The 26,956-nt window shown below is 45.6% G+C and overlaps 1 protein-coding gene across 5 annotated transcripts in view; it reads right to left on the reverse strand.

Annotated features, from left to right (window-relative positions):
* Nucleotides 1-26,956, reverse strand: part of ATP6V0A4 (ATPase H+ transporting V0 subunit a4) — a 70,394-nt gene that overhangs the window by 9,396 nt on the left and 34,042 nt on the right. For all 5 annotated transcript variants that reach the window (XM_042248887.2, XM_060414893.1, XM_060414892.1 and 2 more), the window contains 11 exons: nucleotides 26,529-26,655; nucleotides 23,785-23,867; nucleotides 22,802-22,895; nucleotides 19,984-20,196; nucleotides 19,023-19,173; nucleotides 17,264-17,403; nucleotides 15,086-15,243; nucleotides 11,002-11,095; nucleotides 7,372-7,490; nucleotides 4,938-5,154; nucleotides 2,588-2,689 (listed from right to left, as the gene is read on the reverse strand). In XM_042248887.2, coding sequence (XP_042104821.1) covers nucleotides 2,588-2,689; nucleotides 4,938-5,154; nucleotides 7,372-7,490; nucleotides 11,002-11,095; nucleotides 15,086-15,243; nucleotides 17,264-17,403; nucleotides 19,023-19,173; nucleotides 19,984-20,196; nucleotides 22,802-22,895; nucleotides 23,785-23,867; nucleotides 26,529-26,655 — 1,498 coding nt within the window. The remainder of the gene's footprint in view (nucleotides 1-2,587; nucleotides 2,690-4,937; nucleotides 5,155-7,371; nucleotides 7,491-11,001; nucleotides 11,096-15,085; nucleotides 15,244-17,263; nucleotides 17,404-19,022; nucleotides 19,174-19,983; nucleotides 20,197-22,801; nucleotides 22,896-23,784; nucleotides 23,868-26,528; nucleotides 26,656-26,956) is intronic.

Consider the following 26,956-nt stretch of genomic DNA (forward strand, 5'->3'; position numbering starts at 1 on the left):
GCAAGGGAACAATATATGCCAATCCTATACATACAATCTCTCAAATATAATACTGAAGGAAGGAAGCCAGATCCAAAAGAAGGCACAGTGCATGATTCTATTTACATAAACTTCAAGAACAGGGAAAACTAACCTACAGTGTTAGAAATCAGGATAATGGTCAACCTTGGGCCAAGAGGGACAGGAAGCAGGCACAAAGGGACTTTGGGGCCTGATGATGTTCTGAGTCTCCACCTGAGTGCTGGTCACACAAGTGTGTTCATGTTGTGATACGTTACTAATATGCACCCTCATCAGTTGTGTATTTGTATGTGTGTAGTCAGTCAGTTCCATCACTCAGTCGTATCCGACTCTTTGCAACCCCACGGACTGCAGCACATCAGGCCTCCCTGTCTATCACCAACTCCCAGAGTTTATTCAAACTCATGTCCATTGAGTCAGTGATGCCATCCAGCCATCTCATCCTCTGTCACCCTCTTCTGCTCCCGCCTTCAATCTCTCCCAGCATCAGGGTCTTTTCCAATGAGTCAGTTCTTCACATCAGGTGGCCAAAGTATTGGAGTTTCAGCTTCAGCATCAGTCCTCCCAATGAATATTCAGGACTGATTTCCCTTAGGATGGACTGGTTGGATCTGCTTGTAGTCCAAGGGACTCTCAAGAGTCTTCTCCAACACCACAGTTCAAAAGCATCAATTCTTCGGCACTCAACTTTCTTTATAGCCCAACTCTCATATCCAAACATGACTATTGGAAAAACCATAGCTTTGACTAGATGGACGTTTGTTGGCAAAGTAATGTCTCTGCTTTTTAATATGCTGTCTAGGTTGGTCATAACTTTTTTTCCAAGGAACAAACGTTTTTAATTTCATAGCTGCAGTCACCATCTGCAGAGATTTTGGAGCCCAAAAAAATAAAGTCTGTCACTGTTTCCACTGTTTCCCCATCTATTTGTCATGAAGTAATGGGACCAGATGCCATGATCTCAGTTTTCTGAAAGTTGAGTTTTAGGCCAACTTTTTCACTCTCCTCTTTCACTTTTAAGAGGCTCTTTAGTTCTTTGCTTTCTGCCATATTTTCTTCTTCTTTTTCTGCAGGGACCCAACATAGTATTACAGAGGAGCCTGAGGAAATAGGACCTCTGTTCACATCCCCTGAGGCCCATCAGAACAAATCTGTTTACAGTCTCTATGTATTGGGCCTCCTTAAGGTTTCATAGAGGGAACTGGAAAGAGGCCAAATAATTCCATTATGGAATCATCTCGTGAATGGAGGTGGGAGGAAATGTTTCGAACATGAGAAAGGACCATCTAATCAGCCTAAGAACTCAACCAACAGCCCTACACTCCAAGGGCCAAGGAGACAAACCTCCAATCAGTCTTTGGGAGCTCCTGTTCCCCTGCGCCAGTCTAGGAGGTACCATCCAAGATGGCAGACCACAGAAACACCTCTACCTTCTTCCGCATTGTACACATCATCCATGGGGAGAAGAGAGAAATCCATCACTTTGAGTTCCACCACTATTTAAATAGTTTTGCTGAGCAAAGAATAAGACAAGCTATGCTTTGAGAGTCCCGGGACTCCGAACAGCCAGCAGGAACCCAGCCCTCAGATTACGAGCAGGTGGAGCTTCTAGGAAAAACAGCTGCATCTATGTCTGCAGAAAAGATATTTGCCACCTTCCTTTCAAACACCCATCACCTATTTGGACAATGGTCCACCTCAGCTGTCCTTCACCATCTTGGTCTCTCACCAGTTAACCAAACAATAAACACTAGCACCACCTGGGAAGCCCAACATAACATAGTAAAAGCCCACAGTTTTATGAAAAACAATGTTCAGTACACACTAAACCTGTGGTATAAGACTTATTTTAACTAAAAAGAAAACCACGTTCAGACACCTAGAGATCATTAACCAACCCTAGACTTAGTACACATACCACAAGCACAGTTCGCAACACATAATCTTTAAATGTGACCTCTAGGCTGGACCATAAGGAAGGCAGAGTGCCTAAGAATTGATGCTTTTGAACTATGGTGCTGGAGAAGACTCTTGAGAGTTCAGGGACAGTAAGGGGATCAAACCAGACAATCCTAAGGGAAATCAACCCTGCATATTCATTAGAAGGACTGATGCTGAAACTTTCAATACTTTGACCGTGTGATGCAGAGAGCTGACTCATTGGAAAAGACCCTGATGCTGGGAAAGACTGAAGGCAGAAAGAGAAGAGGCTGGCAGAGGATGAGATGGTGGATGGCATCACCAACCCAATGGACATGAGTGGGAGCAAACTCCGGGAGACGCTGAGAGACAGAGAGGCCTGGCAAGCTGCAGTCCACAGGATCACAAAGTCAGACAGTACTCAGTGACTGAACAATTATGCTGGAAACGAGATGACCCCAAAGAAAAGCTGAGCTCTATAGAGGAAGCATACCTGGGGTGGGCCAGTTCCTCACCTCTCCACCCTCACCTCAGCAGGCTCTTCAGGCCCTGGTACACCCGGCATTCTCTATAAACCCCTGACTTATATTTCCAGGGAACCCACACTCCTAACCACAGTGAGGGAACTGAAGGGGATGGTGCTTACCTGGGATTTCCGATGGTTGGCTCTGAGGATAAACGGCTTAATCAGAAGCATCCATGGCACAGAGATCAAAGCCATGATAACAAAGAAACTCTGGACTTCTTGCTGTAAGACCGAAATGGGAAGGTCTTAGTGCTTCAAGGTGATGGCACAGTATACTTTAGATGATACAAATGATTATTATGGATCAACTACACATGATCAATACACACGATCAACCATATTTCATTTGGAGAGATCAGAAGCATTTCAGTAAACCCATCTGCCTTCCCATCGTGGGCTATTCCCACTGCAGAGAGAGACCTGTCAGTCTGGTGGTGCAGGGTGTCCACTCATGGCAGGCACAGGGGACTTCCTCTCTTTATTCCTTACTTTCCATGAAGCCCCTGATTGAAGCCCACCCACACCGTATGGAGCCAGTCACTGGACAGGAGTGTTCACGAGCCACATCATAAGGGCATTTTATTTGTCTCACGTCTCCCTGACTCTGTTCTGTGCGGACAGTTAGCACTGGTCCTTGGAAAAGATCAGGCCTGGCACTTTACCAGTCACTCTGGAGTGACCAAAAGTCCTTGCATCACTTTAAGTCACAGACATTATCTCCATCAGTAATCCTGCTTTTTTAAAAAAAATATGTATTTATTTACTTGACTGAATATTACTTTATTTAATTGTGGTATGTGATATCTAGTTCCCTCACCAGCAATCAAACCTAGGCCCCTGCATTAGGAGCATGGCATCTTAGCCACTAGACCACCAGCAAAGTCTCTCCATCAGTAACCTTATATTTCCAGTATTACTGAGCCCTGCTGCTCTCACATCCAAAAAAAGTACTCACGATGGCCACTTGACTTGCACAGTCTCATTGTGGGTGAGTTATCTAATGGGTTCAGGGACATCTGGACTGAACTCTTTCACTCTGTGTGTGTGTGTGTGTGTGTGTGTGTGTGTGTGTGTGTGTGTGCCACAATTCACTTCATTTTGGAATGAGACGTCCATGGTCTTTGTGCCTCGTTGAAACCCAGGAGTCATCCCAGTTTATCATCCTGTTAGGTATTTCCTTTCACATCCTCGACCCCGCCGCTTCTTCTTACCCTCCTGAGTCACCAGGTTTGAGGAGTGACCCATGGCTCCTGTGGTCTAAAGGACCAGGATGCCAGGGGAGGCTTTTTCAGAGCCACTGTGTTCAGAGTAAAAGGGAAAATGTTTCTTGAGCCCTCACATTTCTCTAACTCTCTGGCATGCTCCCAGTGAGATGATTTATCATCATCCCAACTATAGTAAGATTCACCCCAATAACAGTGATTTACCCCCACTAACAGTGATAACATCTTACTTTCTCCATCTCCTACCCTCCTCCACCCTTAATTACTTACAAGGAGAACGGGAGGTGGGGTGGGAACCACATGCAAGGCACTCGCCAGTCCCAGGCCCCTGCCCTCGAAGCTACCTCATTGCCTTCTGCCTGATTTTATATCATGCTTTTCCCCTTCACAATGTCTAAAGCAACCAGACATGTCTCCTGAGCTGTTGCTCTTCTCTTTGATACTGAAACACAGCACAAAGCAGCCAGGGCAGTGTTGGGAGCATGCGTGCTCACTCACTCAGTCATATCCAACTCTTCGCAACCCCATAGACTGTAGCCCGCCAGGCTCCTCTGTCCATGGGATTCTCCAGGCAAGAATACCAGAGTGGGTTGCCATTTCCTCCTCCAGGGGATCTTCCCAACCCAGGGATCAAACGCATGTCTCCTGTGCTGGCAGGAGGATTTTGTATCACTGAACTACCTGAGAAGCCCACCAAATATTTATTTATTCGACCATGGCATATGGGATCCAGCTCCCTGACCAGGGATAGAACCTGGGCCCTCCTGCACCAGGAGTACAAAGACCCATCCTTTGGACCACCAGGGAAATCCCTTGGACAGAGGAGCTTGGCGTGCTATGGTCCATGGGGTCTCAAAGAATTGAACACGACTTAGCAACTAAACAACAACTAGAGTTTACTTTTATAATAAAAGATTATTCCATTTTAAGATACTATTTAGAGCACTTACAGTTTCAAGCCAATCAATTTGAAGGATTATTTTTCTCTTTCTTCGCAGACAACGTACAAGCCAGTTTTCAACCCCACGGCTATAACCCATCAGGTGCATTACCCAAACAGAAACCACTGGAGCTGCCTCAAAATGTGGAGAAGTTATTCATTCAGGGCCTTCTGAAATCTGAAGAACTGAACACGTTGGGTGCTGAGATGGCTCAGTCTTACAGATAATTACTCTCTGCAAAACCCAAGAGCAGGAGAGATTTGACATAATCAAAATGCATGAAAGAAAAAGAAAGCCCAGAAGTACCTGATATTGGTACAGAGGTACATTCGAAGAGTCCTTGTAGTTAAATAGGAACATGTTGATGAAGTGGATAAGGATGCTCGGGGCTCGCCGGGACACAGAGACACTGAAGGAGCACCATTTGAAGATGATCATGAAGACCAGGTATCCAAAAAGACTCAGGATAAAAATCATCTCAGGGATGAACTGCAGAATGATGTTCAGAGTGTTTCTGAAGAACCTGGGAGTGGAAAACACACATACAAGAGAGAACAGTGAAGGAACGCCAATCACTCACCATTCTCTCCAAAGACCCAAGTGTTCATTTTTTTGTTTTTTGAATCCTGCATCCTCTCTCCAGGTAAGTAGTAATCATGCATGGATGGAAAAATGAGAAAGAAAGGTGCTTTTGCACAAACAGTTCAGAGAGAGCCACGGTCTAAAAGGTAAAGTCATGAGGCAAAGGACAGGCTCACACAGACAGCTGGCGACCCGGGCACAGCTTCCCGTGCAGACCCAATTCATACCTACACAGTCAAGGGCATAAGGATACAGACGCAAGGCTTGACAGCTATTCTCAAAAGGATGCTCTGAAACAGGTGTTGGCCAACAACAGCCCATGAGCCAAACTGAGCCCATTACCTAGTTTTGCACAGCCTGGTTTTTACGTTTTTTAATGGTTTGGGGAAAATCAAAAGAACGATATTTTATGACCCAAGAAAACTATAGGAAATCCAAATTTCAGTTTTAATTTGACTGGAACACAGTCACACTCATTTGTTTACGCCCTGTCTGTGGCAGTGTTCATTCACACTATAACACTGGAATTGAGGAGCAGTGACAGAGACCACCTGCCCTGCAAAGCCTAGCATAGGTACTGCCTGGCCCTTCACACAGAAGGTTTGTCAACTCCTGCTCTAAGACACAGAGAGAGTCCCACGAGACTAAGCTGGGGGATCCCCAGGTAAAATGTCAGAAGAGCCTGTTGATTATAAGAGCTATTGCAGGGGAAATGGAGAGCCCGTGATAAAGCAGGCTTGAGAGAGATCGTTGAGGCTGGCCTGACACGCAATGCTAACCACAGTCCACCTGGAAAGTCCTTTCTGGTTTCATCCTGGTTTCACCTCATGTCACTCTCCCAGCACTTTCAGGCAGGCAGCAGCACCAAGGCGTTGCCCTTCACTTACTCACTAAATCGTTCTCATTTTTCAAGTAGAATCATATGTGTATTGGTTTTCCAGTAGACATGGGGCACCACAAGACTGTTCTGGCCAATGAAATGGGAACAGAGGTGGCACGTGTCACTCTGGGTGGAAGCTTAAGAATCAGTGTGTAATGGACCGCTCTCTCCTGCCACAGCAACTCGCAACTTCTAGGTGGCGGCCGCCCATCAACCCTGGTCCTAGTGTGAGGATAAGATGAGCAGCACCCCCAGTGGCCCATCATGACATGTATCATGGCCTTGAGACACTGAGATTTGAGAGTTGCTTGTTTCTACACAATAACTGACCCATTCTGACTCCTCTAGTCCCACTCTGTGGAAGAAAACAATCACAGACACGTCAGCAACACATCTGTGATCATGCAGCGACAAGCATGTCAAATCTGATTCTAAACCCTGCATCATTTCTGCAGTACGGTACTGCACTCCTGGAAGGTGGGTTTTGGTGATACCTACAAGTGGCCGTGTCCATAAAGGGTCTCTAAATAGGCTGTTTTCAAGCATTTACAACTTTAGCACAAATATGCAAGTTTGACGAGCTTTGGTAGAGATAGAGCATAACAGAAAGGATAGCTGGAGAAATTAACCACCAAAGAAGTGACAGAGGCCACTGCCAGTATGAAGAAGCGACTACCACGTGGAATTCAGAATCTGAGGGCACTCTGGCCCAAATGCAGTTGGGCTGAACCCAGACAGAGCGGCAGCTGGGGCCTGGCGGGTTGGGAGGAGACAGAACACTGTGGCTGCAGCCCATGGGGTTGTGAGGAGTCAGACACAACCATGAGGCTACGCAGCAACAACAGCACTGTGGGCTTGCAGTCTCTTCCTGAACTCTCAAATATTTCTCAGGTGAAAGGCGCACTCAGCTCAGGAGAAACAGAGGTATCATTTCTGGCAAATCAGCTTGTCCAAGCTCACTCCAAGAGACCCAGGACAGTAAAGAATCTGCCTGCAATGCAGGAGACCCAGGTTCGATCCCTAGGTCAGGAAGATCCCCTGGAGGAGGAAATGGCAGCCCACTCCAGTATTCTTGTCTGGGAAATCCCATGGACAGAGAAGCCTAGCGGGCTACGGGCCATAATGTCGCCAAAAGCTGGACACAACTGAGCATCTAACACTCTCACACGCCTTAGGAAGGAAACTTACAGATGGACACAGGATCGAACTGGTGGCCCTGTCACCACCCATCACCGATGTGGTCAGACCAACAGGCAGAAAGTTCATCACAGAACCTACCTGTAATTGAAAAGGCTGAGAATGACACCAAAAACCATCTGGACAATTCCCAGGATAACTGACATCTTCATCTTATAGGAGTTCAAAAACGTTAGCTTGTTTGAAGCCAAGTTCCAAATCTGGAAGGGAAAAAAGACAAGAAGCACATGAGACCAAATGGAGAAAGCAGCACCGACATGCACACCCCACCATGTGCAAAACAGATAGCTGCTGAGAAGCTGCTATGTAACAGGAAGCCCAGCCTGGCGCTGTGTGATGACCTAGAGGGGCGGGATGGGGAAGGGGAGGGAGGCAGTGTATGTATGATTATGGCTGATTTGCACTGTTGTATGGCAGAAACCAACATGAGATCGTAAAGTAATTTTCCCCCAAATTAAAGAAAGAAATACATGAGACCAGAGTCTAGAAGTTCTATCAGAGTCAGGTACTAGAGCTATGTTTGCTCTGAGAAAGTCACTCGGGGAAGCACCTCCACTACCCTGATCAACCACTTTGGCATCAGAGCTGCACCAGGCTTGTCCTGCACCCTCTGCTTTGCCTGCCTGGCTGGCCAGTACCCACAGGATCACTCAACACGGTGAGGGCAGGGTTACCTGTACACTTTAGACCCAGCCTGGAAAAGCTAAAAACGTTCATAGGTAAGTACCAGGCACATACTAAGCCCTTTAGGTGTATTTATCTCATTTAATTCTAATAAAAAATCCTATGAGATAGTTATAAGTATTCCCATTTTACAGATAAGTACAATTACAAAATCTCAGGGAGACTGTTATTTACACACTCAGGGAGAAATAATATAATAGCAAATGGGGCATTTATTCCATGTGCACCAGACTCTTCTGGGTGTTTTACCTGTAAAATCCATTTACTCTTCTGAGCAACTCTATGATGACTATTATTACACCCATTTTACAGACGAGGAAACAGAGACACAGAGATAGTAATTTGCTCAAAATCACATAGCAAGTAAACAGAAAAGCCAAGATTTAAACACAGGCTGTCTGATCCTAAATCACCGGCTTTTAACCACTGTGTAATGTTCATTTATTATAAAATATTTACAACACTTTTAGAAAGTGCCCTCAGCTGATGCTCAAATATTTTGTGATTTGATTCACAAATAGATGTGTAACACAGTTAATAAATGCAGCTGTAGAAATTTACATTATGTAAAAATCAAACCCTTCATTAATATATATAAGTGCTATTAATAGAAATGTTCTATTAAAGAGATTATCTCTGGGGAATCAGATTGTAGGAACAGGAAAGGCAAGAAAGCCAACTCATTCTTTAAAATAATTTTTGCATTATATGGAGTTTTAATCATATATATTGTTGCTGTTGTTCAGTCACTAAGTCACATCCTACTCTGCAATCCAATGGACTGCAGCACACCAGGCTTCCCTGTCCTTTACTGTCTCTCGGAGTTTGCTCAAATTCACGTCCATAGTGTCAGTGATGTATAATTATTTTGTAAGAAAAAGACTAAAACATTTTAAAAACCTAAATGTTACTAGGAAAAAAATGTATCATTTTCAGCATCCCACCTTGCCTTTCACCCTCACATTTTTCTAACTAGTGGGCAGATGACAAAATTGAATGCAGACGAGAGACCATTTCCCAGATAGCTAAGTAGTAAAGAATCTCCTGCCAATGCAGGAGACACAAGAGATGCGGGTTTGACCCCTGGTTTGGAAAGATCCCCAGGCAGAAGAAATGGAAACCCACTCCAGTATTCCTGCCTGGAAAAGCCCATGGACAGAGGAGCCTGACAGGCTGGAGGCCATAGAGTCGCAAAGGAGCTGTACACGACTGAGCACGCACGCAGAGGCTGGATTACTCAGTTTTGAAAGGCTAAGTACGCTATTCTCCCTTTGTCTGTGAGGAGCAAAACTGGGCAGATAGGATTTGCTGATGCATCAGATGGGGGCTGTGAAGGGAACAGACAAGACGGTGGGAGCAATGATATTCAAAGGAAAGAAAAGTCAAACAGACCTTAAAAATCACACCCATCTATACTCCCCCTCTGCCTGCCTGCTACTCGTGAAACTCCTAGGACCAAAGATAAAGCCTTCCAGTCTACAAAAATAACTACTTGTGTTTATTTTTAGCACCTTGCAGCTTACCAACCAGGCTTCAAGGATTTAACCTATTTTGATAAAACTTAAAATGCAAGTGCCAAGTAAAAACCAGTCCTGGGTGACGCTCGCTGTTTTCATAAGAGAGGGGAGGCAGGCAGAAAGTGGGAGGACTCAAAACTGAAGAGAGGGTGAACCCCAAGAGAGGAGAGACCAGAGAAACAATTTTACTGCAGTATTATCCCTCAATTAAAAGCCACTTGTTATTGGAAGGAAAGCTGTGACAAACTTAGCATATTAAAAAGCAGACATCACTTTGCTGGCAAAAGTCTGTATAGTCAAAGCTATGGTTTTTCCAGTAGTCATGTATGGATGTGAAAATTGGACCATAAAGAAGGATGAACATCAAAGAATTGATGCTTTCGAACTATGGTGTTGGAGAAGACTCTTGCGAGTCTCGGACTTCAAGGAGATCAAACCAGTCAATCCTAAAGGAAATCAACCCTGAATATTCATTGGAAGGACTGATGCTAAAGCTGAAGCTCCAATCCTTGATGCAAAGAGCCAACTCACTGGAAAAACCCTGATGCTGGGAAAGATTGAAAGCAGAAGGAGAAGGGGGCGGCAGAGGATGAGATGGTTGGATGGCATCACCAACTCAATGGACAGGAGTTTGAGCAAGCTCCAGGAGACAGTGAAGGACAGGGAAGCCTGGCCTGCTGCAATGCATGGGTTTGCAAAGAGTCAGACATGAGTTAGTGACTGAACAACAGCAACATTATTCCTCTCAACTGTCAGCAAGTAAAACTGTGGTCTCAGGTTCTCTTCCAACAAAAAGAGCATAGAGGAGACGTTTATGAACCGTATCTACCAAGTTCAGGTCCAGATGCTCGTGCTCATTTGGAGCACAAGCCTGCCATCTGCTGGTGATATGTGCTAAGGCTATGGTACCAGTGGCTTTGCACTAACAGGCACGCGTGACTTCTCGAAATCGCTTTGCACCTGAAGTTTGGGCAAAGGAAAACCTTTGTCTGGCTCAAATCCAACTGAAGTAGATATAACAAACCAATTACAGTTAACACATTTTTTTAAACTCTAATTCTATGCAGTAAAATAAAGCAAATATAAAAGCAAATCCATACTTCTCTAGGAAAAAGTTAAGATGCTAATCATTGGAAGAAAATGTCAAAGTTGGGAACCTGGCTAGGATGCTAAATTGCTTATCTAATAAGCATATTTTCCAGGCAAACAAGGGCCTTTTAAAGAAGCAATTGTTAACCACCAAGGGTATGATTGAGAAGAAAGAGGCAGATGTTTGGGAAACTGCAGGGAAAATGACCCAGTGGCTGGATATAGGGTACAGGTAGGACGTGTACTCGAATCTGCGGCAGTGTGTCACAAACACCTCCAGGACCTGCTCTTCTATCTCAACACACGTTTGTGGATTTCATAGGTCCTAGCCCTTTCTTCCCCTCCACACAGAGGAGGGGAAGAAATCTCCTCAGCAAGACATTTTACGTAAGAAATATTTAACCTCAGAAGACATTATTACCGGATCAATTCCAAACGGGTATGGATTTCCAGAGTATACTCCCGGAACGGCTGGGTCCAGCTGCAACAGTGGATTCGTTTTCAATACCTGCATACTATTGAGCGCGAAAGGAAAAACAAAGACAAAACCAATGATCAACCAGAGGCAGGAAAAATACTACAGGAACATCAGTCATCCACTTGCAAGCAGCCAGTCAAAGCCTAACTCTTGGTGTGACTCACCAACTGGCTCGTTCGATTAACAAATAACCGTGCTTCCCTGGTGACTCAGGGGGTAAAGACTCTGCCTGCAATGCTAGGAGACCAGGGTTCGATCCTTGGGTTGGGAAGATTCCCTGAAGGAGGAAATGGCAACCCGCTCCAGTATTCTCGCCTGGAAAATCCCATGGACACAGAAGCCTGGCCGCTACAATCCATGAGGTCGCAGAGAGACTGAGTGACATTTACTCACTGAATAACCACTATGTGCTAAGCTACAGAAATTACCCTCTGGCTCCCAAGGAGGTCACAGTCTGAGTTTCCCAAGGGCTCTCAGCCTGATGAGGTAAAGCAAAAACTATCCTTCATCAAAAGAGAGGCAGGGGGAAGGGGTGCCAGGAGCACATATGCGTGCGCTCAGTCGTGTCTGACTCTTTGCAACCCTACGGAGTGTAGCCCGCCAGGCTCCTCTGTCCATGGGATTTCCCAGGCAAGGGTACTGGAGTGGGGTGCCGTTTCCTTCTCCAGGGGATCTTCCTGACACAGGCATTGAACCTACGTCTCCAGCGTCTCCTGCATTGGCAGGCAGATTCTTCCAGCTGAGCAACCGGGTAAGCCTAGAAGAAATAAAATCCAGCCTTGGGATCAGCCTGGGATATCTGCCCTGGGGGCCCAAGAGCTGATCCCGGAGGAGTGAACTGGCTTCCACACGTGGCCCCTGACCTCTGGGAACCTCAGCCCCTGAAAGTTATGGTCCACTGACTGCCTTTAGGGAGGAGAAGGGGACGACCGAGGATGGGATGGCTGGATGGCATCACAGACTTGATGGACATGAGTCTGAGTGAACTCCGGGAGATGGTGATGGACAGGGAGGCCTGGCGTGCTGCGATTCATGGGGTCACAAAGAGTTGGACACGACTGAGCGACTGAACTGAACTGAACTGAACTGACTGCCTTTAAACCTGTGTCCCTTTCTCACTCAGAAGTACAAATGTCAATGAGCGGGAACTTCTTACTGTCTGTACAAACCTGATGGGGCTAAGAACATTAGGGTTTAATTTTTTTTTTTTTTTTAAGAGCACATGTCTGTGGAGGGACCCAAGACTGAGTAGCTGAAAGGGTGAAGAACAGGACAGTGGTACCTTAGGCTGCCTAGAAGTACATTCCCTCCCTCCTGCAGCTAGGGCGGTGGTGGTGTTTGTAGCCCGGTGCAGGGAGTGCAGGAAGCCTGATTACGCTGACCAGGCCCCCAGTGCCAGTGGAAGCAGCTGGGTCTGACTGGCCATCTCAGACCCAGACCCCTGTCCAAAAGGCACACCTCAGCGCAAATGCTTGGATTTCACTATCAGAGATGTGTTTGTGTGACAAAATAAAAAGAGGAAATTGGCCTGGTGCCCACAGCCAAGCCATAGTATCTTCTGTTGAACATAAGCAATTTCAGGAAACATCAGATAAGGCCACAGGGTGACCGTGGTGGATCAAGACAAAAACAAGACCATTTCACAATCATATCTAATGTCAAAACAGGGACATTTCAAGATAAGGATGCTGTCCAAACCACAAAAATGACCTATCCTTCCCCTTATCCTCCCTGAGGCCAAATCCTCGAAGCCCTTCTAATAGCCTCTTACTGAGAGTGGTGCACGGTCCCCAGTGAAGGAGGTTGTGACAGCGTCTCTAGCCCACTGTCAGGGTAAGCAGGCCCAAGACTTAGCTTGCAGCCAGTGACCAAAACCCTCCACTGTGTCCTCTGCCGGCTTCCCTTCACCTCCCTGCTAAAGCAAGTCTGCTTTACATCATCCATGTGTGGGCATGGGACCCAGCCTGGGGCCTCAGTCTGGGCATGGCCTCAAAAGCCTGGAACTGGAGGCAGAGGTCATTTGCCTGCACACAAAAGAACAATATTCTGACCCACATTTGCAGAGTGACAGCCAACCATCAGACTCAGACCTTTCCCAGGCACATTCCAGGGCAAATGAAAATTTGTGTGCATGGTTTGATAAAGTTTTGTCAATTTAACACATTTCCGAGTCCATCGCTATGCTTATGAGTGCAAACCTGAAGAGCAGCACTAAGCAAGCTGTCTTCAAATGGATGAAAGTTTTGTTCTTCGAGGCATCTCTTCAGGGTACTAATTGCAAAGAAAAAAAACACCCATAGATATGGCCATCTGTAATTGGAATCCTGCACAATGTTTTCTTTCTTCATTTTATTTATTTATTAACATTCCTGTCCTCTACTACAAGGCACTTGGACCCAGCAGAGGGACTAAAAGGAGATTCACGGAGCCTCAGTGACACACACCCCTGACTACTATAGCCCCTCTGAGCCCCTCTTCAGTCAGTACCAAGCCCTCACATGCACTTGGGACGCTCCACATCAAAAGGAACCCTGTGTTGACTCTTTCCTAAGAAATCCTGGGATGAGATGGATGGTGTTTTCTCTCTTCCCACTTACAATATGCAGTGCAGATTTGGCAAGCAGCTAAGACCCTTGACATGCCTTCAACAGAAAGTCCTACTGTGCTTGGGAGAGAAAACATGGAGGAAGGGCTGTGCATCTGGGCAGGCATCTGTCTCTCCTTTCTCCCGGTGCTCTCCGGTCACTTCCCCTGGACGCTCCAGGGCAAGACGGAGAAACCTGAAACCGAACTGAAGCATCTGTGGGGCAGACGTGAAGAACATCACCTGAGGCTTTTCAGTCGCAGTATGTAGCCCCTATTCCCTGGTGGCTCAGTGGTAAAGACCTGCCTTCCAATGCAGGAGACGCAGGTTCAATCCCTGGGTCAGGAAGATTCCCTGGAGAAGGAAATGGCAACCCACTCCAGTATTCTTGCCTAGAGAATCCCATGCACACAGGAGCCTGGCAGGTTATAGTCCATGTGGCCACAAGAGTCAGACATGACTGAGCTACTAAAACAACAACAAAGTAACCTGGAAGCTCCCTGGTTATCTCGTGTGATGCTGGCAGCCCAAGGTCCCCCAAAGATCACAAAGTACTCAACATTCCCATGGGTTTCCCTCAAAGCTCCCTCTCCTCCACAGCCCTCCTCCCTCAATTCATCACACTGACCCACTCTTCAAATTCGAAAACCTTTCTCCCTTTCCCCAAATCTCCATTCCTGAAGAGCTATTTCCATTCTGATGACTGTGTGTCTGATTAACAGCACAATAACCAGGGATGCCTGCGGGAAGTGTGCCTCGGGCAAGGGGATGCGGAGAGTTTCCAGGTCTCTCTTTCCTAAAGCCAAGACTTCTCCGCACCAGCCAGCCCACAATATCCCCTGCCTTCCTCACCCCGTCACCCACAAGGCAAATACAGAGAACTAGCCGTGCAAAACTTTTTCCTTTGCTTTTAACCAATCAAGCTGCTCTGAGCAGTCAAAGATAACACCCTTCTGCTAAGCCTAGGGCTTTGAACACTAGAAACCAATCATTCAAACAGCTCAACACTAGCATCAGCCTCTCTTCAAGCAAAGCCTCCTAAGTGTGTGGATGCATAATTTCACTCTCTTTCCAATTCCAGGCCAAGCAAGAAAGGCCACCTTCTTCTCTCAAAGTCTTCTTGCTTCCACGCCTGCTACTCGGATGCCCAGTTTATACCTGATTCACCCTTGTTTCCACAGCAGTGCCTGGGAGTGGGATGCACTCCAGGATACCTACATAATACAGCTGAAGTTTTGAAAAAGCTTTCCATGCATAACAGTGACCAGCACAGTTAACTGAGGAAGTGATACAAGGTCTCACACTCAATAGATAACACTGAATTATTTGTTCAGTTGGAGGGCACGCCTCTGGGCAGAACCAGGCACAGAAGCCTCCGGCATGAGAACAATCACTGAGTGCACCTGGATGACCAGTCAGTGATCCATCTCTGTCCCAACTTACCTCCACGTGCCATTTCTGAACATGGGTTGGACACTCCAGGAGGAGCCGAAGATGTTCAAAGACTTGGCGAAGCAGTCGTTATAGATCAAGCCCGTGTAGATGGAGAAGATGCCCATGAGAAGGATGAGGTAGCGCCCGTGGAAGAAGGTGTTCCAAATCTGGCCCCAGGAAGACAGAAGACAACAGTCAGTGAGCTTTGAACCAGACCCCAGGGACATGTTTTACAGGAGACTCCCAGCACCACTAGACAGCTGCAGCCAAGACACGGGCCTCCTACACAGAGGGGCAGTGTCAGTCGCCAGGCAGGTGTCAAAGTAACCCAAGCAGAAAGGGCACACCCACCCTGATCTTCCTGAGCTTCTAGAGCTGATCCAGAAAAGTCCTGAGATGGCAGCTATTGAGGAAACAAACCACATAGCCTCATAGCCTTTAATTCAGCCTTGGTTAGAAAATGTAACTGAAGCCAAGTGTCAGCTGTAAAGGACGCACTTGAAAGTGAGCGACTGCTGCCTTACTCCTTCCAGGAGACAAGAACAGAGCTGCCACTTACGCTGCTAAATTGTATGGCAAATCAAATCTATACTTGTGACATTGAGGGGGCTTCTCTGGTGGCTCAGACGATAAAGAATCTGCTTGCAGTACAGGAGACCTCGCTTCGATCCCTGAGTTAGGAAGATCCCCTGGAAAAGGGAATGGCAACCCACTCCAATATTCTTGCCTGAAGAATCCCATGGACAGACGAGCCTGGCGAGCTACAGTCCATAGAGTCGCAAAGAGTCAGACACAACTAAGGACTAACACTTTACTTTGACTGATAACACTGAGTCTCCAAGCACATCCACCAAGAAAAGGGAAGCGCTTTCTGTAAGACTGGTTGATGTATATCAGTCATTCTCAAAACTGCGTAAGTATGAGACTTTAAGTATTAATTATAGGAAAGCATATCCGTGAAGATGCTTGTCATGGAAAACACTATTGGACATAGGTTGATTCTCCCACTAACCCTGTTTATGATGGACTAGCTATGGTATCATTGAACTAGCTTGATTTAAGTCAACTTGTATTAAAGATGGCAGGTATTCTTAAAATTCAGGATAGAGTTAAAAGGTATGCGTCCAGTTAAAATGTACTGCAATGGACACAAAGTGACACTAACTGATTAACCATAAAGAAAGCTGAGCACCGAAGAATTGATGCTTTTGAACTGTGGTGTTGGAGAAGACTCTTGAGAGTCCCTTGGACTGCAAGGAGATGCAACCAGTCAATCCTAAAGGAAATTAGTCCTGAATATTCACTGGAAGGACTGATGCTAAAGCTGAAGCTCCAGTACTCTGGCCACCTGATGCAAAGAACTGACTCATTGGAAAAGACCCTGATGCTGAGAAAGATTGAAGGCAGGAGGAGAAGGGGACGACAGAGGATGAGATGCTTGGATGGCATCACCGACTCAATGGACATGAGTTTGAGCAAGCTCTGGGAGTTGGTGAAGGACAGGGAAGCCTGGTGTGCTGCAGTCCATGGGGTCACAAAGAGTCAGACATGACTGAACTGAATTGATTAAGTTGAAACAATGCAGGCTTGAGTTGTCTCAATCTTCACAATTCTGTGAAGGGACTTCATGGAAAATGTGGAAATTTCAAGTGTGAACGGATGTGAAGACATGATATTCAGGATTCCTCAGTGTTACATAAGGACACTGAGAATGGGCTGATTGTAGAAGGGGTCTGCCATGAAAAAATAGTTGTGATATTTTGAGTGAAAAAAAAGGAACCTACAAATTAACATGGACTATTTCATCTCAATTTTAGAAAATTATATACTTGTGTATAAACACAGAAAAAAGCATTAATTGTAATTTTCTCTAGGTAGTTAGATTATTGTATTTTCCCAATTTTTACAAGAAATATATATTGCTTTTCTAATCAAAGGGGGAAAAAAATCAATGTTGAGAAAAAAAAGTTAAGGAAAAGTTCAATACTTTCTTGAAAAATATACAATAAACAAAGGATTTGCCTTTGGCCAGGAATTTTTATGCTGAATTCTGGTCCCTTTTTTAACTTTCCATCTTTCCCTTACTTTTTAAAATATGTTATTTCCATTGTGAAAACAACAGACACATTTTTCATGTTCTACTTATAACCTCCAAGAGAACAGGTGAGACAGTTGATGGGCACCCACCTCATTGGTCGACTTTTGAGCGAGCAAGTGTTTCTCATTAAGGACCATCCAAAGGGCTGCCAGGAACATCACAGTTCCATGACCACAGTCTCCAAACATCACGGCGAACAGGAAGGGGAAAGTGATGATGGTGTAGGGAGCTGTAGAGGTAAGACCACAATGGCCTGAGTGCTCCCAACATTCTTTCAGCCCCACATCAAAGATTTCCCTACCAGGCTCCGTGACATAAAAGCTGGTCCCTTGCATCTTTCTGATTCTTCTCTCACCATCCCCACCCCTGACACTCACTTAGCCCTCACATACATTAACTCCTCAGTAGGTAAGTATTCTTACTCCACACTTTACAGATGAGCTGCATTTTGGAGCAGCTAAGTGACCTTCTGAAGCTCCAATACTTTGGCCATCTGATGAGAAGAGTCAACTCATTGGAAAAAACTCTGACTCTGGAAAATATTGAGGGCAAGAGGAGAAGGGGCAACAGAGGATGAGATGGTTGGATAGCATCACCAACTCAATAGACAGGAGTTTGAGCAAACTCCAGGAAATAATGGAGGACAGGGAAGCCTGGCAGGCTGCAGTCTATGGGGTCGCAAAGAGCTGAACGTGATTTAGCAACTGAACAACACCAACAAAAGTGACTTTCCCCAAGATCACAAAGTTTCAGTCAGTTCAGTTCAGTCGCTCAGTCGTGTCCAACTCTTTGCAACCCCATGAATCACAGCACGCCAGGCCTCCCTGTCCATCACCAACTCCGGAGTTCACTCAGACTCACGTCCATCGAGTCCGTGATGCCATCCAGCCATCTCATCCTCTGTCATCCCCTTCTCCTCCTGCCCCCAATCCCTCCCAGCATCAGAGTCTTTTCCAATGAGTCAACTCTTCGCATGAGGTGGCCAAAGTACTAGAGTTTCAGCTTTAGCATCACTCCTTCCAAAGAAATCCCTGGGCTGATCTCCTTCAGAATGGACTGGTTGGATCTCCTTGCAGTTCAAGGGACTCTCAAGAGTCTTCTCCAACACCACAGTTCAAAAGCATCAATTCTTCAGCGCTCAGCCTTCTTCACAGTCCAACTCGCACATCCATACATGACTACTGGAAAAACCATAAGCTTGACTAGACGGACCTTAGTCGGCAAAGTAATGTCTCTGCTTTTCAATATGCTATCTAGGTTGGTCATAACTTCAATGGGATTTAAAACCAGTTTTCTCTCTCTAAGTGCTTTCTATACCCTGTCCACTACCACCTTTTGTTTGTCAACCACTCACATGCACCACACACCTCCAGCAGTTACTCACAGGACCCTGCAATACAGGTTACAAATTAGTTCAAACTCAGGCTGGAGAACAGCAGCACCATGAACTGCTTGGCTAAAGGACATCTGGTCTACCCCTTTACTTTACAAATCAGACTCAGTGATACAGTATCACTGGGAATCCAGTCTTCTGACTAAAAGTCCTATCTGTGCTCATTGCCATCTCTCCCACACAACACTATGTGACTGTGAAGATGCCTAAGATGACCCTCATTGAATCAGTAAGAAAATGAAAACTGAATTTGTCTGCCTGAGAACAGGTAAAATCCTGTCAAGGAGCAAATCTCACTAATCACCATTTAAAAGACAATTAGGAGCATTAGAAAACTGAGATTTTAGGAATGTCACAATTCAAAGCAATGAATTGCCAAGGCCACCGCTGTGATAAACCTTGTTCAATTTTCATTTTCAAGCTGCCTGGTTAAGAAACACATCAGATTCCTTTACCTGGGTTCATCTCCCGGTAACTGCCTATGCCATATGCATCTACAATATTCTGGAAGCCAGCTGTGAATTTATTTGTCCTGTTAAACGTGGGAGGAGCTGTTTTAGACTGCACTGCTGTCAAGATGGGGACCATGGAGGAGCCACTTAGTTCCTGCAAAAAGACCGTATGAGAAGACGTTAGGAAGAACGCCATCGGCTGGGTGTAAGCACATGGATCACAGTCCAACTCCTATCACTTACTCGGTGAACTTGGGACAATTTCTTGACCTGAGACTCATGATTTCATCTGAAGTTAGTACTCATGTAATTTATCTTAAAGGAGAGTTGTCACAGAGAGTAGAGTTCCTCCTGATTCTCTGGCAATCTCCATCCTCAAGCTCCTGCAAATGTTATGCACAGTTCTGAGCCCTCTACTTTTCCTTCTGACTTACTCTCTCAAGAGTTTATTCACTTTCCAAATTTTGTTCCTGTATTCCTAATGGCCTTGACCCTTTCCCAAATTTCAATGGGGCAAATAGGTGATGAGACAGGCTCCCTACTGGGCAGAGAGACGGCTCAAGAGCACGGTGAGAGTTACACAAGGTGCCTGAGTGCTCAGCACAGCAGCAGGCATGGAGAGCCATCCACTCCCTTCTGGCTGTTGTGGCAGGTGTCTGGCTATCCGGCTTTCCAGCCCGACAAAGCTAGCAGAGTGACAGCACATCAGCGCCCAGCACACTCTTGCTAAGACCAAAGAAATGTTGCCTGTGGGTAAGGCACTGAGAAGAAAAGGCATTTCTGACATGTGCCCACACACTGGGTAAGGACCGAAGGTGGAAAGATAGAGACAATCCTACCAGGTAAGGGTCACGTGACTTAGGAGGCTAGCAATCTGAACACCTGGCAGAGAGCCCACTCAGCTGGACATGACCCTCCCCGCCCCCTACCCCCTCCCCGCCTCCGCCCCCCCACCCCCACGCACCACGCCTTGCTCCAGCGCCCTCCTGATGCGCGCGGTGTCTGCCACCGGGAACCAGATCTCAGCGATGACACACTGCTGGGTGATGTCGATGTTGCACATGTTCAGGATGTGGTATATGGCCTTCATCTTCTGCACTTTGATGGCCCAGGAGTGCCAGTTGGCAGCTGCTTCTTGCAGGAGGCTCTGACGGTGAGACTCTGTCTGTGTTAACACCTGGCCAAAAAAACAGCACCCAGCAAAACAAAGGACACTCAGGGAGATGCCAGACAACACGGCAAAAATGCGGGCCAGCCAGACCTGGAGGCGTCCTCGGCTCCTGGCCACTCCTCTGCCTCGGAGTTCTCACCTGGCCTTGAACTGCCACACTAGAGGTTAAAGCCCTGAGGCCAGGACTGTATCTTCCTTTTATTCTAAATCCCTTATAGTACTATTGTGATGGGTGGAATGGTGTCCCCCACAAAAGACATGCTGAAGTCCTAAGACCGGTAGCTGGGAACATGATCTTACTTGGAAATATGGTCTTTGCAGATGTGATCAAGTTAAAATGAGATCATGCTGGAGTAGGGTGGGCACTATCCCAGTATGACCAGTGTTTTTATAACTGAGGCCCACAGGGAAGATGTGTGTGATGGAGGCAGAGACCGGAGTGATGCATCAACAAAGCAAGGGCCAGCAAGGATGGCTGACAGCCACCAGCAGCTGGGAAGATGCCTTAGTCCACTCGAGCGGCTATGATAAAATATCATAGACCAGTGCTTTGTAACAGAAAGTTTTCCCAGTTCTGGAAGGTAGAAGTCTGAGATTAGCATGGTTGAAGGCCCTTGTCTCGGCTGCAGACTTCAAATTTTAACCCAACATGGCAGAAGGGGCAAGCCAGCTCTCTAGGGTCTTTTTAAAAGGGCATTAATCCCATGCAATCTCATGAACTAATCACCTCCCAAAGGCCCCATCTCCCAATACCATCATCCAGGGGATTCGGTTTTTGTGGGGTTTTGTTGCCTTTTTTTTTTTTTTGCTGCACTGGGCCTTTGTTGTAGCACACAGGCTTTCTATTGCTGCCCTTGGGCTCTCCCTAGTTGTGGTAAGCAGGGGCTACTCTCTTGTTAGGGAGCACAGGCTGTAGGGACCACGGACTATAGGGAGTACGGACTATAGGGAGCACGGACTATAGGGAGCACGGACTATAGGGAGCACGGCCTCAGTAGTTGTGGGGCATGGGCTTGGTTGCCCCCAGCATGTGATATCTCAGTTCCTGGACCAGGGATTCAACCCATGTCCCCTGCATTGGCAGGCAGATTCTTAACCACTGGACCACCAGGAAAGTCCCAGGCATTACGTTTTTAACATTCAAATTTTGGGGTGATATACACATGCAAACTCTAGCAGAACAGGCAAGCAAGGATCCTTTCCTAGTGCCTTCAGAGGAAGCCTGGCTCTGCTGACACCTTGATTTCAGACTTCTCACCACAGAACTGTGAAAAAATAAATTTGGTTATTTTAAGCCACCCAGTTTGCAGTATTTTGTTACATCAGCCAAAGGAAACTAATACATCTGTTGAAATGCCTTACATACTAAACCTCTCCAATAAATGACAAGTGAATTAACGAATGAAGGAAGGATAGGTGATCTGGGCCACACAGGATTTGTTTAAATGGAAACAGTTTTTGTTCTGATGATACAACCCAGTAACCCTTTCAGTAACCATTACACAGGGCTACCCAAGACATCTGAAACCTAAATCTAAGTCTAGCCTAACTTTCATCCTCCTCGTGAGACTTTTGCTTTGTTTTGGCTGTGCCACCTGGCATGCAGAATCTTGTTCCCTAACCAGGGATCAAACCCGAGTTCCCTGCAGAGGAAGCACAGAGTCCCAACCCCTGAACCACCAGGGAAGTCTCTCCTCATGCAGTTTTCATAAAACCCGGCAAAGTATTCAGGGGAAAGGACTTCAACGGTAAGTACTTCAGGGAAAGAGTCTCCCTGACAAGTGGCAAAGAGGCAAGAGAGAGGATTAGAGAATCAAACACTGCTTTTTCTGGGAAGATGAACACACACACATCTAATTTCTAAAGATACTCATCGAGGACCTAGATTTGTGCTGACCATACAGCAGCCACATTAAATACAAATAAAAATCCAGTCCCCCGGCCACATTTCAAATGCTCAGAGGTGACACGTGGCTCACGGCTATGACACTGGACTCGCACGTTATATAACATTTCCGCCACCACCTACTGGACAGAGCTGATCAGGAATATACCATTTGATACAGGCCAGCAGCTTTCAGGGATTACTCACAAAGCTTATGACTGTTATTGAAGATAAGTCCTATGTTTTGAGAGCCATCCTAGGTGATAACAGATTCAGCAAGAAGATATGAACTGGGGGCATGTTCATACGTGAAACTTGACTCACTGCCTTGACAGAATTATTTGCTTGGCTCACACAACTGGGCAATTCCATGCAGAAAAAAATCAGCAAGACTGGCTGTTCGCCTTCATTGGCTATTGAGTTATATCATAGAGGCGGCCTAGGCCAGTCTGGCAATAAAAGGTTCCTTCTATCAGCCTGGGGTGGGGAACTGAAGGCTGATCAGGGCCGCGGTTAACTCTAAGCCCCGGCAAAGCTTCTCTGATAAGCAGAAGCATCACGAGCTTAGTGAATGCCACCCGTCTCCTAATTATGAAGCCTTCTGAAGCAACAGCGAGGCGAGCATAGCAGACATTCCAGCCAACCTTGGAGCAAGGGCCCTGGGAGACAGGACTCATAGGAAATGGCAGGAAATGGCAGGTGTTTATGCTTGAACGCCTCACTCACGGTGAATAAATCTTCCAGCCTCATGTTGACGCCCTGCAGCATCTCTTTGCGCTCCAACGCCAGCTCTGGGCAGGGGTATACAGTGGCTCGAAACCTGTGTTTCAAACATTCCACAGGACACACGTGGGTAATTGCCAAGAAGCATAGGCACATCCTTTTCTACTAACCCATCCCTTGTCCACTTTGGTTAGATGACCACCTTCCCCCACAGTAACCATCTAGTGAGCAGCCAGACAGAGGATCTCGGCCTACGGTTCCCAACACATGGCTCATACCGTCTGAATTAAACCTGTGGTTCTATTATATGAATGGGCTCCACTCAAACCACAAAACCCACCAGCTGGTATATAAAAAGGACTGCAAGCTTGACTAGTCTTATCTTCTCCCCAGAACTTACTGTGTTGGTATCTTTTCTCTACTGAATTTCTGCTTCTAAGGGGCTGCACAAAAGATAATTCAGTAATCTCAGAAACAACTAAGCATGCAGTTTGCTTGTTCTTTAGCAGCTGATAAAGGGGTGAGAAGGAATCAACTGAAACGTCTTTTTGACCTTTTAAATTTTACTCATCAAGATCTCTCTGTTTCTATCCCTACAATTACTAAACAGCAGTTGCCTTTTTAGCACTATTATCAAATGTGGGCAAGTTATTTGAAAACCTTAAGCAACCTCAAAGAAGCCCTACTCGAGCCTTGTTGTTGTTCAATTGCTAAGTTATGTCCAACTCTCTGTGACCCCATGGACTATAGCCTACCAGGCTTCTCTGTCCATGGGAATTCCCAGATAAGAATACCAGAGAGGGTTGTCATTCCCTTCTCCAGGGGATCTTCCCCATCCAGGAATTGAACCCATGTCTCCTGCGTTGGCAGGAGAATTCATTACCACTGAGCCACCAGGAAAGTTTATTTTGGATTTATTGCATAGACCCTGAACTAATCCTGACCCAAATAGCTGATGAAAAGAACCTTCTTTAATAGTCGCTTACCCATCACAGACCTTCTTGATTTTCTCCCTGAGCTGTTCTCCTTGATAAAATATGATGAATATATTCTTTTTAATTTCTTCTCTCTGGAAAATCAGAACAGTAAAATGCATGTGTTTAGAATTTATTTTTTCTAAATTTAAAATTGGAAAACTTCAACTTCTCCCAGTTGATTCAAGTTTGTAATATTATGACTGAGGGCAAGGCCACAGAGGCAGGCTGGGTGGGGCCCTCAGGCAGACCAATACAGCCTCAGAGGGACAGCATCGCTGTCTGCTACACCAGAGGGATCACAGCTGAACCTTGTATTCAGCTCCAAGTCCTGTGTTCAAGAGATGTGTTAATACACAAGAAAACATGCTGAAGAGACGGAACCAGGATATTCGAGACTTAAAGTAAAAGTAGCTGACCTAGCTCACCAGAGTTAACTCATAAACAATATTTATACTTCAGGGATGAATGATATTTGACATTTAACAAAGACAGAGCCAGCAGTCATGCAGGGATATGAGAGCTGGACCAGAAAGAAGGCTGAGCACCAAAGAATTGAGGCTTTTGAACTGTGGTGTTGGAGAAGACTCTTAAGGGGCCCTGGGACAACAAGACCAAATCAGTCAATCCTAAGGGAAATCAACCCTGAATATTCATCGGAAGGACTGATGCTAAAACTCCAATACTTTGGCCACCTGATGCGAAGGGCCGACTCATTGGAAAAGACCCTGATGCTGGGAAAGATTGAAAGCAAAAGGAGAAGGAGGCAGCAAAGGATGATGGTTAGATGGCATCACTGACTCAATAGACCTGAGTCTGAGCAAACTCCGGGAGACAGTGAAGGACAGGGAGGCCTGGTGTGTGGCAACTCATGGATCTCAAACAGTCAGAGATGACTGAGCAACTGAACAATAACAATGAAGAGCCAGGTCTAATGTTTGACTCACATACTCACTGTATGCCCAAAGGAACACTGATTAAATGCATTTTTAAAGTCCAAGTCTAACGTGTCATAAGAAAAGGAAAATGGGTATTTCACAAGCATATATGGAAATGTTTGACCTTAACTGTAAGCAAAGAAATGCACTGTTTTACTCTTATTTAGTTTGGGGTGGGGAGTGAAGGTAAAATGATGAAAGCCATTGTTGGAAAAGTGATAACAAATCCTACACACTCATTACACATGACTTACGTCTCAGCTATCTTTGGAATCAGGTATGACTCCACTGAAAAGCTACTTGTCAGGACGCACCAAGGGTCATGAAAATGCCCACACCCTTTAAGCCAGCAATCCTATTTCCTTGAATTCATATCATGGAACTAGTTCAGAAGTAAACAAAAATTCACATGCATGAAGATGCTTATCATAGTGTCTATATTCTGGAGAAAAATTGGAAATTAAGTGTCTAAAAACAGATAATGAATGTCACATCAACTCAATGGAAACATTAGATACCAACTGAAAATAATATCAAAATGAATTGTCTCTTTGGTAGCTGCTCATGGGAGCAGGAAAGGGATATTTTAGTTTTCCGGGAGCCGCCTGCTTTACCTTATTCCCAAAGGTTCCCTCACCCATGGAGCATCACTCCCACCCATGGTCCTTTGCTGAATCTCTTAGATATTCTTGTCTCTGGATTCACCAGACCCAGGAATCTATTCTGACCACACACCATCTGCTCAGTGACCTTCAAAGTCATCAGGCTAAAGTCATCTTACTTTATAAACACTCTCTTTACCACCAGGACTACAGAATGTCAAAATACGATTATGAAAAATAATGATTCAATGTCACATTTTAAAATATTAATATTTATAGGACACACTGTAATACAGGAGGGCATTTATATTATCTAAAATCAACAGAAGGCAAAAAAAAAAAAAGATTTCCATGTTTTAACTACAACCATATTAAATCATGCCTGCCTATAGCTATGGACTACAGAAAAAGAGCACAAGAAAAAAATAAAAATAAAGACATGAGAATGGTGAAGTTTTGTGTTTTTTAAAAACAAACTTTTTTTCTTATTTTAACTCGTATTTAACTATGAAGTTGTTTTCCATGCAATAAAGCTTAAAATTGCATTTTTTAGCCTTTATTTTTTACACTAGATTCTGATTTTTTTTTTAGAAATAAACCAAGCTTCTTGGAATTAAAAAGTGGATTTAAATACTAACCAGAAGGGTGGAAGAAGCAAATCCTACAAAATTAGTGGCAATAACGTGTGGCACTCAGTGAAGGAGACCCTCAAAATCTTCATTGCAAATGTATGGTCTGTTGACTACCAGGAACTAACTGCAAGCTGGTTAACAATGCAGGCTCCTGGGCGCCACCATAGACCCACTGAATCAGAATCCACATTGAACAACATCTTCTGCTCAAGTGCACCCCGGAGCTTGGAGCACACTGACCTACATTAGTTATCAGTGCTTTGTGATGAAGACACAGCTGCCGACCTGTGTGGCACCAGTACAGCCAAGTTTCCAGGAACTGGTCCAGTTAAGTCATTTGGAGGAATGACCACTTATGAGGTGCTAACAAGACTCAGTCCTGGAACTGAACTTTCATAGGTATTTTTGAAAAAGGAGGGATGGGGAAGAAAAACGAAAAGAAAGGGGAAAAAAGGAAATAGATATTAACTTCATAGAGCTAAAGACTCGGGATTTGAAAGAACAAAACCCCCTGGCAGGGCAAACCCCTCTGGTGGGGCTACAGGAAACTTATGAGAATGTTTTCTGCAGCCTGAGATACCCACTGTAACGGGATCTTCCAGAACTGTGTCCATCTCACTGAACTTTACGTAGATGTTTCCTCGGCAAATTCGCCACAGCAGCCTCTCAAAGGAAGCCATCCTCTCCCGGTTGACCACACCGGCTGTGAACCTGGGCAGTCAGAAGAGGAGATGTTACTGAGGCGCAGGGAGTGGGTACAGGCAGAAGATCCCATGGGATGTGAAGATAAGCAGCCAGAAGGTAGAAGCCCACTGCCCTCTGAGCAGGAGGGAAGGACACGGCCCTGCTTAGCACTCTGGATCCCAGTCCCGATGTACCCCACCTTCCCTCTGACCTCCTGTTTCCTTTGACATGCCCACATGTCCTTAATCATCCCAATACTATGCATTCACTTATTTGCAATTAACAGTATGACAGACCATTCATTGTATCGTTGTAACTAAAAGAAGCA

Source organism: Ovis aries, chromosome 4 (genome assembly GCF_016772045.2).
Source record: "Ovis aries strain OAR_USU_Benz2616 breed Rambouillet chromosome 4, ARS-UI_Ramb_v3.0, whole genome shotgun sequence".
Lineage (NCBI taxonomy): Eukaryota > Metazoa > Chordata > Mammalia > Artiodactyla > Bovidae > Ovis > Ovis aries.